General features: G+C 39.5%; 1 protein-coding gene across 2 annotated transcripts; it reads right to left on the bottom strand.

The window, feature by feature from the left end:
* Positions 1-699: 699 nt before the first annotated feature.
* KRT20 (keratin 20) lies at positions 700-8,721 on the bottom strand. 2 transcript variants are annotated; one of them, XM_087440214.1, is made up of 9 exons: positions 8,314-8,721; positions 6,213-6,295; positions 4,729-4,885; positions 4,231-4,392; positions 3,965-4,090; positions 2,813-3,033; positions 2,478-2,479; positions 2,046-2,075; positions 700-1,516 (listed from the first exon to the last, which is right to left on the bottom strand). In XM_087440214.1, the coding sequence occupies exons 1-9, from the start codon at positions 8,719-8,721 to the stop codon at positions 1,419-1,421; spliced, it is 1,287 nt and encodes a 428-aa protein (XP_087296340.1). In that variant the 3' UTR covers positions 700-1,418. The 2 variants fall into 2 exon arrangements, with proteins under 2 accessions (XP_087296340.1, XP_087296339.1); XM_087440213.1 differs by lacking the exon at positions 2,478-2,479 and having other exon boundaries at positions 2,046-2,083.
* Positions 8,722-10,523: the final 1,802 nt, after the last annotated feature.

The following is a 10,523-nucleotide window of genomic DNA, read 5'->3' on the forward strand; positions in this document are numbered from 1 at the left end:
CGCATCGCTTCTCCGGCCATGCTGAGGCCGCGTCCCACATACAGCAACTAGAAGGATGTGCAGCTATGACATGCAACTATCTACTGGGGCTTTGGGGGAAAAATAAATAAATAAATAAAATTATAAAAAAAAATGCAAAACGGGTGAGAATACAATATACCTCTATTTTATCTGGCTTCTTAGCATAATGTGTTCAAGGTTCATCCATGTTGTAGCATGTATCAGTACCTCATTTCTTTTTATTGCCGAATAACATTCTATTGTATGGATATGACATTTTGTTTATCCAGTCATCAGTTGATGGATGTTTGAGTTGTTTTCACTTTGGGAATATTATTAATAATGCTGCTATGAACATTTGTGTACAAAAGAACACATTGTATGATTTCATTTATATGAAATGTTCAGATTAAGCAAATCCATAGAGAGAGGAAGTGGATTAGTGGTTGTCAGGGGTTAGGGGGAAGGTAGATGGGGGTGACTACTAATGGGGTTCTTTTTGGGGTAATGAAATGCTCTCAAATTAGATAGTGGTGATGGTTGCACAAACCTATGAACATACTGAAGACCACTGACTTGTACACTTTGCAAGGATGAATTTTATGGTGTGTGAATTATGTCTCATTAAAGCTGTTTTTAAAAAAAATAGTGAGAAACATTTCCTACATACGTTCACCACATAAAAAAAGGAGAGCACTCAATGATTTATGCAGTTTATTATCATAAGGAGAAGCATTCTGCCGTGAGGAGGGTTTGACTAATTTTGCTTTCAATCTACTCCCATTTCAAGGATAATGTGCTTATTCTTATTCTGCTCAGCATTTATGATTGGAATTTGACTCTCAAATTATTCAAAGAGCGGAGTTGAGGTTTAAAAGGCAGTGGCGACAATGGAAAAAAGCAGCTATAACTCAAAGCTAGCAGAATTGTACTGATACTGAAAATTCAATGAAATTAATCAAGAAATGACTCAATTATCCAGGGATCCCTGAGAGGCGAGTTGGCAACTCAGAAACAGAAAAATTTAGAGAGAGAGATTTATTTGCAATTTCGATAGACTCCTCTGCTTTGTGAAGTTTAGTATAATTGAAATGTGCTGTAATTTTCAGGAACATTAACGAATTGATATTAGGGGGTCTATGGCTTGTAATTAATGTGCTTCGAGGCAAGGATGGCAGTAATGGTGTTTTAGATATCCTAGTGCTCATTGGATTTCATTTTTGCAGGCAATTTGCAGCTCCTCTGAGTAAAACGTTCATATTCAATTACAGAGACTGATAAATGGGCTTTTTTTTTTTTTCCCTTCTAATCACTACAAAGCATTAATGGTACTTTCTGATGACCACTTTCTTGTAGGGAGCAAAACTTATAGCTACATTTCTTTCAAAACTTCAGCAGCATCTCCTTCTGGCAGCTGTTTATATGGTTTCCTCCACCTCTTTGACTTCAGAAGACACCACCTTGCCGTCCACTACTTCTTGCACTACTGTCTTGATCTTCCTGGTTTTCTTTACATCTGAATTTAGATTTAAATATAAAATGTTAACTCAGACACATGACTCTCCTGCTTTATAATATTCAACTCTAAATTATTATTATTTTGTACCTATTTCCTTTTAGAAAAAGTTGAACCCATTCTCTTTCTTAAATGATCTTAAGTCCATTTTATAAAAAAATGCAGAAAATGTGCCAGTCTCCCCAAATTTACAAAGTTTCAACTCTCCCCACCCCCAAAGAGAAATATACAATATTGTATTAAGCAAAATGCACATTTTCATCTTATCTTTCGTTTTCAGGATCTCAGAATGTCTCAGGACTGAAATAGAACGGGCCAAAAAAAAAATTACCCTGTCACAGGGAGTGTGACAGTTCCCTGTATGGGGGTGTCTTTATTTGACGTGCCTGATTTTCAGAATCCCTAGGGTAATATCCTCTCACTTGAGAGCTGGTCTCCCTGTACTTTTCACCAATGGCAGATAAGAAGTGGTAAGTTACGAAGTGAGCATTCAGTCTTACAGGAAATGTGTCAAAATTAGAACACTTACCTCTCTCCTCCAGGTTGCTTAACTGGAATTCTGTAGTGCTATGTTTTTTTAAGAAAAGAAGAAGAAAAACAGAAAAAAGTGTTATTGCCATTTTGAAAGCGAAGCACTGCCCTACCTTTTTTGTCTCAAAATAAAGTCTAAGTGATGTGTGTTTTAATGCTGTGTTTGTATTTTTGCCCCTTTATAATGCTTGTTACTTGAAACTTGAGAGCCTTATTTTTTAACTTGAAAAATATATAGACTTCAAAACTGACCTGTTTAACATATGCTAGAAGTTTTTGTAATTAAAATAACACAATTACAATGGAATTTTAAATCTTGTGTTCTCTTGTTGACTTTCTTGGGTGTGATATTTGAAGACAGTGGCTTCTGCAACACTGACGATTCTCAGACTGGTTCCTACAGACCTCTGTGGCCTGTTGAATTCATGACCTCTCAATGAGAATTTTAAAAAGTTATTGTGTTTTCAATTGTGTATTAATCATAAAAATTACCATAAGCATAATCTGTGTTATCTGTATAACCATTTTCTAACTCAGTCCTATGACACAACCTCAAGTACAAAGGCTATACTTGGTATTTTTGGGGTGTGTATACTTTGTGGTATATTTTTGTTTTGTTGTTGTTGGGGTATGTGTGTGTGTAGTTGCTTTTGTGCTAGGGATTGCATTGATGCTGGGGAATGAGTGACAGAGTTTAATGTGTAAACGTTAAAATAGCACAGCATAGAGACATTGACACATATCCCTTGATTCTAAGAGCCTTACTTTACATCTTCTCCCTCCAGAAGGCGGCGGTAAGTAGCAATTTCCTGCTCAAGCCGGGTCTTTATGTCAAGGAGAATATTGTACTCATTGTTCTGGCGTTCTGCATCAGTCCGAATCTGCATCAGCTGGAACTCTAGGGAGCTTAGCAGTGCCTGGATGGCGGCCAACTGGTCACCATAACGGGCTTTGGTCTCCTCTAGTGTATGCTCCAAAGATTCTTTCTATGAGCACAAGAAAAAATGGATATTTCTTGTTTGAGGACTTGATTTAAGAGGTGACTCAATTTTAATGTCTTTTGGGAAGATTTTCTGCGGCTGGTTATTGTGTGCATCACATATATTTCTAGCTTTATCGCCCACTCTTTCCATCTTGGCAACCTCAGCCAGCCAGCTAGGATCACTAGCTCTTGGGGTTTTTCTGTATTTGTTTTTAGCACTGGGCTCACTGTTCTCTTACTGTGGCACTGTATTATTTTTCTGTATTATTGCTTCCCCTTCCTGCCCTTTGCGGTTCCCCTCCACATGGAGGATTAGATTTCCTCATCCCCTTGACACCAGGCTTGGTCATGTGACTTTCTTTAGCTAATGAAATGCAGGTGAAACTGACAAGTGCCTTTTCGGAGGAGAAGCTTTAAGAGCTATCGCATGGTCTGGCCATAGCTCTTTGCTTTCTGCTGCAACACTGGCATGTCCCAGCTAGCATCTACTCCTTTAGGCTTACCCCATGGAGCAGAAATGTCGTGGAGCAGAGCTGTAGCCAACCCATGTTGGATGTAGTGTTGTAAGCCATTGTGATTTTGTGGTTGTTACCACAGCATAATTTATCGTGAGCTGACTGATTCGCTTAGCCTGGAATGTCTTTACCCCTATTCTCCAGCTTAAAAATTCATCTCAAGTTTTCAGATCTAGTTTAAATCCCCCTTTCCCTGTGAAGTCTTCTAGATCTACTTTTTCCTCTGCATCCTTGCAGTACATTGCCCTTTTCCTTGATTTCTTTTTGTCTTTTAATTATAATCTATTGTTTGGCCTGTTTCCCTGCCAGCTCTGCAAAATGGGGGTTATTTCTTATAGGTCTTTGCATTTCCAGAGTTCCTAACACAGGCACTTAGTAAACACACACTACATTGAGAGTGGGAAGTTAGATGTGCTTTACCATCCTGAGATGGGACTGGAGGTCTATCTCCAGGTTCTGGTAGGTGCGTCTCAGCTCCTTTGTTTGAACCTCAGTTCCTTTTAACTCTTCAGTGCTCACTGTGACTTGTTGCTGCAGAGTTTCAATCTAGACACGTTCCAAAAATGAAAAATTAGATAAGGAAGGGAAAAAAGGAAGCAAGGAATGAAGAAAGAAAGAAAATGAGTTATCTCTTTTTGTAGGATGGCTTCTACACACTTACTTACCCTTTAGAATTATGCTATTACCTGTACGTCAAACTGTTCTTTGGCCTTCCGAAGGTTCTCCTGGGCCATGGCTTCATATTTCTGCCTCATTTCATTCATGATGGTGCCGAGGTTCAGGCCTGGAGCAGCATCCACCTCTACACTGACAGTATTGCCCAGCTGTCTGCGTAGGCTGTCCACTTCCTACGAGACAGAAAAATCCTGATTGGTTGTAGTCTGAAGCACATTCTCAGATAAGGCTGAGCAGAAAAGACACAATAAGTTTTATGGCTTCTTTGATTGGGAATGAGTCAAAAAGAAAGAAAATAATAACTTAGGTAGGGCTTGTTGTAGTCCAGGTACTGCCCTAAGTCATTAACCCTGACAGCAACCTTAGGAAAAGAAGTTAGGGCTTATGTCATTATTGTTGTCATCGTCTTCACCATCACCACCACCACCAACTCTTCCTCCTCCTTCTCCTCCTTTCTATTATTAGAGCCATTCTATCATTCCCAATACCACTTCTGAATATTTCCTCACCTCCTGATGTTCTTTTTTGAGGAGAATCAGTTCCTTAGTTAATTCTTCAATTTGAATCTCCAAGTCTGTTTTTCGTAGGGTTAGATCATCCACGACCTTATTCAGGCCTTGGAGATCAGCCTCCACTGTTAGGCGAATCGCTCTCTCAGTCTCATACCTGTGAATTAATAAGTATGCAGAGATCATTGAGTTCTTCTGAAGCCATTAGGGAAGTGATAATATTAATATAATGAGATAGAGTTTTATGTGGTATACAAGGAGATCAATTTCATTACATTATTGTGTCCCCCTTTATACATTCCAAAAATATTCATGAGAACCTGGGAATCTGATAATTTGCTCCATAATGTAATCTCTGTGATTTGGAGTGATTGGCAAAAAAGCAACCTGAAATAACTTCTAAAAGTTCCTAAATTCTAGAATATATTTTAAAAGAAATAAAAAAATTTTTTCCTTTAATTACTGTGTTATCAAAGGGTTTTCATTATTGATATTAAGTAATGGCTAGTTAGATCTACTTAATGAAGGTACATGATCAATTTATTTTTAGTATTTTGTAAACAGATGCATCCAAAGTGAATTATCTTAAAAATTCACACATTCTCCTCTATAATCTCATAAACTCCCATTTTTATTATAGTAGCACACTTTAAAAAAATGATAATGCAATGGAACACTCAGATGCTGACTTAGCAAAATTGAAATTAATGAACATTTATTGCTTTAATCTTCAGATCTCCTTTCCCATTTCCTTCTTTTTGATTCCTTGTAGCATTAAAATGCTAAGCTTCTAAATCACAACAGACTTTTTAGTGCTGATGCATTGTACAAATTCAGGATGAGGAAGCCCTAGTGTAGAAGCACTTTATGAGGAACAGCTCTGGTCACAGGTAGTGTGAAATGACTACAAGAGAGTGAACGCATTTTGAACTGCTTTGATCCTAGTCCTAGTTCTTTGATCAGTTAGAGTGTACTGTAAAACTCTGGCAAACTCGAAAGCATCCCTGGAACTTGGGTCATGCACTTGTAGGCACTCGAAGGAACATGGATGGCTCACTTGGAGAATCACTAAGGGTAGAGAGATGGCTCCTTTAGGTAGTAGAAGGGCACTTATGCAGACGGGGAGTTGTAAACTGCTTTGTTATTACTTCAAAGGGCAGAGTTAGCTTCAGTGAGTGAAAAGGTAGATGCCAGGTTACTAAAAAAGAAAGTTCTAGCAACCAGACCTAATCAAGGAAAACAGTAGTAGTTACTGGTGTTCAGTTACATGCAGGGTGACCGGATTTTAGGATTGTGGGAGAGAGAAGTCCAGCCCTGAGTGCTGGGTTAGACCAGATATCTTCTAACACCTTTAAATTCCAAGATTCTGAAAATATTTAATGGTAGCTCCTTTACCAACAATAATATGGAAAGCTGAGTGTCATGAAGGACTACTAAAAAGAGTTCCTTTTCAGGAAGTTCTACCATGATATTAAAGAACCTACTTCAGCCTGAAGTCTTCGGCGGCCAGTTTAGCATTATCAATTTGCAGGACACGTTGAGCATTTTGCAGTCGAGCATCTTTAATCTGGAAAATACATGAGAAAAAAACGACAGTTTCAACTGGATAGAGCTTAAAATGATTGAGTTTATCCTCAGCTCCAACCACTATTATATGAAAGATGGTGTTCAAGAATTTCCACATGAGAGTAGAAAGGAGAAATAATGATATGGGTATTTAGCACAATAGAGTCGTAAAATGCAACTCTAGTCCCCAGGGTTGGTCAGCTTTCTTGTGATTTTACAAAAGGAGAATTTAATTCAACTTGAGCCATCAACCTTACTGAGTGCCCTGCCTTTGATGTTGTTCCTGCTTAGACCATTCCTCTGAGCCCCTCTCACCTGGTGAAGTCCTCCTCCTCCCCTCCTCGTCCTCCCCCTCCTCGTCCTCCCCCTCCTCCTCCTCCCCCTCCTCCTCCTCCCCCTCCTCCTCCTCCCCCTCCTCCTCCATGTCTCAGCTTAGACATCATTGCCTTGAGGAAGCCGTCACTGGTTTCCTCAAAACATAACTGCCTGTGCTCTCATTGCCCCACACAGCCCTCCATGCTAGCATTTTCCCTCTGTGTGGGATAAATGTTGCCTTTGTCCATGCCTGTTTCCCCCTAAATCATATTATGTCCACCACCATATGCTCCAGTGCCAGCGTGGTGCCAATACCTAGTTAGTGTCTGCTAAATATTGGCTGAATGAATGGGAACTGGCTATGTGGTGGGAGTTGTGCTGGGCACTGAGGCTATCAGGATGGATAAGCCCCTGATCTTAAGAAGTGGTTTTCAACTGGGTGAATTCTCTAAGATGCATGTGGATCAGAAGTCTGCTTGTAGAACATGTTACAATGACGTATCTCTTTCAGCAGATCCGGTTCTGGAGAGGGTTGCCTTCCTTCATATACTGGATCTGCCCAGCTAAATGGAACGGATGGCTGTGCCTATGTGTTTGGGGTGATCCAAAGTAGCTGCAGAAACGTGAATCATGAGATAGGTGGGGGAGAATGGTTGGCTGATTCTGAATGTTTTTAGTGGGAGTCTGAGAAGAAGGACCTGTTGGCAGAAAGGGCGATTTAAACACCTTTGCCTCACACATCTGTAAGTGCCTGAAACCCCAAAGTAACTTCCTGTAGAATCTGAATGAAATCATACTGATGTCCATTACAATGCCAGAAAAAGAGACTTGCTGGTAAGTGAGTGGCCTTTGCTCTAAAGGAATACGAATGTTAAAATAGAAATGAAAATGAAAGGGACACTTTTTCTTGATTAGATAAGAATTTTAAAGCAGAGCATGTGCTCAGTGTCATATCTGAAATCCTCAATGAGGAACAAAGTCTTCTTCTTTTATTCCAGATAAGTGATAAAACAGAGAACTCCACCTTTCTTGGATGACATGGGAGCAGGTTCTGATATGATTGCAATAAATTTGAATTGGGGTAATTGAACATTTTATTACTGTAGAAGTGGTTTCCCAACTGCTTGGTGGTGATGATCAGGTTATTAAACAGGACATTTAAAGATCTGGGTATCGTTAGGACCTAAACCCCTTCCCCCCATTTCCTCCCTGAATCACTTTATCGTGGAATACGACACAGTATTCTAATACTTGTACTACGACATTTACATAAATAAAAGGAGGAAAATCTCTAAATTGGCTGGGGTTTCAAAAGTTCTTTGGAACTAGGTGAAAAAATTTAAAAAGACATTATCACATACAAAAAATTTTAGCTCTTTTCAGAAAAAATATTTACTATCCACTTAGCCCTGAGCTGGTAAACTGCGAAAAAAATAGAGATTATAAGATTGGAGGATAAAATTTTCATATTTCCTATGTAATTAGATTTAAAAAATTTTAAGACAGTATGATTTACAAGTCATCCCACTGTGTAGTCAGGTACTCCAGCACTAAGGGTAGATGATAGAATATACCACTTTTATAGATGTAGCATTTCAGCCCAATTTGATTTACAACGTCCATTTGGACCACCTAACGTATATGCCCTCTTGATATATTACGCACCTAAACAGTGGAGTAGACAACACAGGCATCCTCTCTCACCTGATTTTGCAGGTCTTCGATTTGTTTGTAATACGCACTGTAGTCCCGACTGGTTGTAGGCGCGTTTGTTTCATACCACTGCTTGATCTGCCTTTCAAGGTTGAAGTTGGACTGCTCCAGGGACCGCACTTGTTCTAGGTAGCTTGCTAGCCGGTCATTTAGGTTCTGCATGGCCATCTTCTCATTGCCAAAAAATGGGTCCCCTCGGGAGAGGTCGCTCCCATAGCTCACTGTGCCTTTGGAGGTCGAGATGCGGGTGCCATGGCCTCCAGCTCCCCCATAGACACTGGGTGCAACCCCGAGGTGCTGTGTGCCCCCCCTCCTATACATGGAGCTCCTTATGCTGAGTGCAGGGCCCTGCGAGGAGGAACTCAGGCTTCTTTGGAAGCTTTTGGCGCTGAATTCCATTGGGGATTCTAGGAGGGAGAAGCTGTAGCCTCAGGATGGATGGAGCCGGGTCTGTCTCTCTGCAGTGGATGAGCTGACCTTTTATAGAGTTCACAGGAAAGAAACTCCTCCTCCGTTGACCTTTCACCTTAGGGTTGACATCACAGTCCATCTTACTTTGCTCTTTTTTTTCCCCTTTATACAGCGATCTGTTTAATTCCATTCCAGAAATTACCACTAGAGGCATTTCTTAGAAGCTTTGCTCAGGGGTGATTTCTTTTTTTAAACAGAGGTAAAAAAAGGAAACAGGAAGGTGTATTCTTTTAGCCTGTGCACCTGCCTTGGCAGATTTTTTTTATCCTAATATACACATAATGAATATTTGCAATCTTTATGAATAATTTAGGTACCTAAAAAGACAGATGTGGGTGCAAAGTAGTAAGTCACACTGGCAATAAAGAACGTTTAAAAAAAATTTGTTTTTTATCTTTCTTTTTTTGGTGAGAACATTTAAGTTCTGTTCTCTTAGTAAATTTCGATTATACAATACAATATTTTCGACTATAGTCACCATGTTTATTTTTATTGTTTTTTTAGTGTAGTCGTTTTCTTCTTGTTTTATTAGTGTGTATAGAAACCACCCGGTTTCCATCTTATTTACAATAATCTGTCATAGGCTTGAGGACTGAGGTTGCTCCACTTTTCCCTTTTTTAGGTGAAACAGCCCCAGTTCTCTGCATAATTCCTGCTGGATCTAGTCTTCCACCTGTTGTGACTAGAACTGCATTCTTGGAAGTGTTCCCTGAACATCACATGAAAAAGTATTCTGAGGAATTCTGTTCTGCTTGTTTACTGTGGCTACTCAGATCCTTCTTTTTTGTTTTTTATTGAGGTAACATTGGTTTATAACGTTATATAAATTTCAAGTGTACATAATTACATTTCAATTTCTGTGTAGATTACATCATGTTCACCACCCAAAGACTAATCACAATCCATCACCATACACATGTCCCTAATCACCCCTTTTGCCCTCCTCCCTCCCCCCTTCCCCTCCGGTAACCACCAATCCAATCTCTGTCTCGATGTGTTTGTTTGTTGTTGTTTTTATCTTCTATTTATGAGTGAGTTTATACGGTATTTGACTTTCTTCCTCTGACTTGTTTCGCTTGGCATAATGCCCTCAAGGTCCATCTCTGTGGTCGAAAATGGCAAGGTTTCATCCTTTTTAATGGGTAAGTAGTATTCCATTGTGTATATGTACCACATCTTCTTTATCCATTCTTCCCTTGATGGGCACCCAGGTTGCTTCTAAGTCTTGGCTATTAGTCACCATGTTTAAATTAGATTCTCAGACCTTATTCATCTTACAGCTGAAAGTTTGTATCCTTTTACCAACCTCTCCCTATTTTCCCCACCCCCAGCCCCTGGAAACCACTGTTTCTATGAGCTTGACTTTTTCTTAAGATTCCACATATAAGTCATACCATGCAGTATTTGTCTTTTTCTGTCTGGCTTATTTCACTTAGCAAAATGCCCTAAAGGTCCATTTATGTTGTTGCAAATGGCAGCATTTCCTTCTTTTTTTATGACTGAATAATGTTTCATTATATATGCAATACAGTCATGTGTCACTTAACACGGATATGTTCTGAGAAATGTGTCATTAGGCGATTTCATCATTGTGCAAACATGATAGAGTGTACTTACACAAACCTATAGTAGGCCATAGTATGGCCTACTATACACCTAGGCTATATGGTACTAATCCTTGTCTATGTGGTCCGTCGATGACTGAAATGTCATTACGTGGGACATGATTG

Source organism: Ceratotherium simum, chromosome 16, assembly GCF_057802395.1.
Source record: "Ceratotherium simum simum isolate JZ-2026a chromosome 16, ASM5780239v1, whole genome shotgun sequence".
In the NCBI taxonomy this organism is placed as follows: Eukaryota; Metazoa; Chordata; class Mammalia; order Perissodactyla; family Rhinocerotidae; genus Ceratotherium; species Ceratotherium simum.